Genomic DNA, 1,795 nt, shown 5'->3' on the forward strand with positions numbered 1-1,795 from the left:
TACATATTATAAGAAAGGACAATTAGTTCATCATATACCATGACATGATGGATACATATTAAAAAGCTACAGTTTCTGATTTTCCTTCACCATAAATTAATATACAGAGATTTGTGTGTCAAGTCTGCTTTTTTAATAGTAATAAAATTTATTTCTATTTTAAGGAAGAGAAAATTTGTTGTATGAGTTGTTTTAAAATAAATTATGCTTAAACATGTGGCTTCAGATGATTGAAAATTTTGAAGTATTTCCTGACAAAATACAGAAAATGACAAAATGGGGATTGTTGGATATGTCAGCGATAATGAAGTATAAATATATAATATAAAGAATTACAAATTGAATAGTGAAGCTAAACCCAGAGAAAAAAGAGCTTCTAAGAATAAAATATAAGAAGCATATTTTACTTCTACAATCAGATTAATGCATCTCAGATATGACCATGCAGAACTGAATCCTGCCATCATGGGGATATTTTGGGTCAAAGATGATTTTGTTTCTATCTCAATAACTTTTTCACAGCATCTTTTATGTCTTTATTCCTCAGACAATAGACAAAGGGATTCAACATAGGGGTGACCACACTGTATAAAACTGAGGCTCTTGCAGTTGCCTGTGTGTTTTCTGTTACAACAGAACTCAGATAAATACTTATTCCTGTACAATAAAATAAGGAGACAACGGAGAGATGGGATGCACACGTGGAAAAGGCTTTGTACTTCCCTTGAGCTGATGAGATGGCACCTATGCAGGAAAGAATCTTGTAGTAAGAGCAGAGGATGGCGATGAGGGATCCAGCTGCCAACACCATAGGTAAAAGATACATGATGAGAACGTTAACAAAATTTTCTGAACAGGTGAGTTGTAACACCTGATTCATCTCACAGAAAAAGTGATTGATTTTCAATTCTGTGCAGAAGGATAACTGCAGCACCATGAAGCCTTGTGATAAGATATGCAAGGTATTTGCTATCCAGGACACCAGCACCATCAACACACAGAGCCTGGGATTCATGATGACTGTGTAATGCAAGGGGTGACAAATGGCCACATATCGGTCATAAGCCATTATGGTAAGCAGAGAAATGTCCAGTACTGAAAAGAATAAAAAGGAAAGCATTTGGGTGATGCAGTCTCTATACACTATGAGCTTACAATGTGACTGGAGGTTCAGTAGCATCTTCGGTACAGTGGTGGAGGTGAAACAGATGTCCACAAATGACAAGTTGGAGAGGAAGAAGTACATGGGTGTGTGCAGGTGAGAATCTGACATCGTGATCATGATGATGAGCAGGTTCCCAAGCACAGTGACCAGGTACATGGCCAGGAACAGTCCAAAGAGGACAGGCTGCCACCTTGGGTCTTCGGAAATTCCCAGGAGAAGAAATTGTGAAACGTGTGTTTTATTCTTTGGCCCCATGTGGTTTATGTTACTAGAAATTAAAAACAAAACAAAACAAAAGATAGAGAAATTTTTAGGATGAAATTATGTAATCATATAGATACAGTATCATCTTCTAAGTCGCATGCCCTGATTTCTTGGGCTTTACCTTGCAGTCTAGCTTCACAGAGTCCTCTCTCTAGTCATGTCTGATGTGGAAATCTTATGACACATGCAGCCTTTTCTCAGTAAGTTACACACTGAAGTATTTCAGTATTCACTCTTGTGCTGGATGACTTTTTTTCAGCATGACACAAACATAGATATGTCTAACAAGAAAGAATCTTTACTGGAAAAAAAAACAAAAGGAAAAAGCCTCCATTAGATTGACCTGTGGGCAAGCTTGTGGTGTAT

General features: G+C 37.2%; 1 protein-coding gene across 1 annotated transcript; it reads right to left on the reverse strand.

Moving 5' to 3' along the window:
- Window positions 1-499: 499 nt before the first annotated feature.
- LOC121446076 (olfactory receptor 7A17-like) lies at window positions 500-1,420 on the reverse strand. The gene has a single exon (XM_041648451.1). The coding sequence runs from the start codon at window positions 1,418-1,420 to the stop codon at window positions 500-502; it is 921 nt and encodes a 306-aa protein (XP_041504385.1).
- Window positions 1,421-1,795: the final 375 nt, after the last annotated feature.

The sequence above is a fragment of the Microtus oregoni genome, unplaced genomic scaffold (assembly GCF_018167655.1).
Source record: "Microtus oregoni isolate MIOR12 unplaced genomic scaffold, Mior012 000003F_ref0000135, whole genome shotgun sequence".
Taxonomy (NCBI): Eukaryota; Metazoa; Chordata; class Mammalia; order Rodentia; family Cricetidae; genus Microtus; species Microtus oregoni.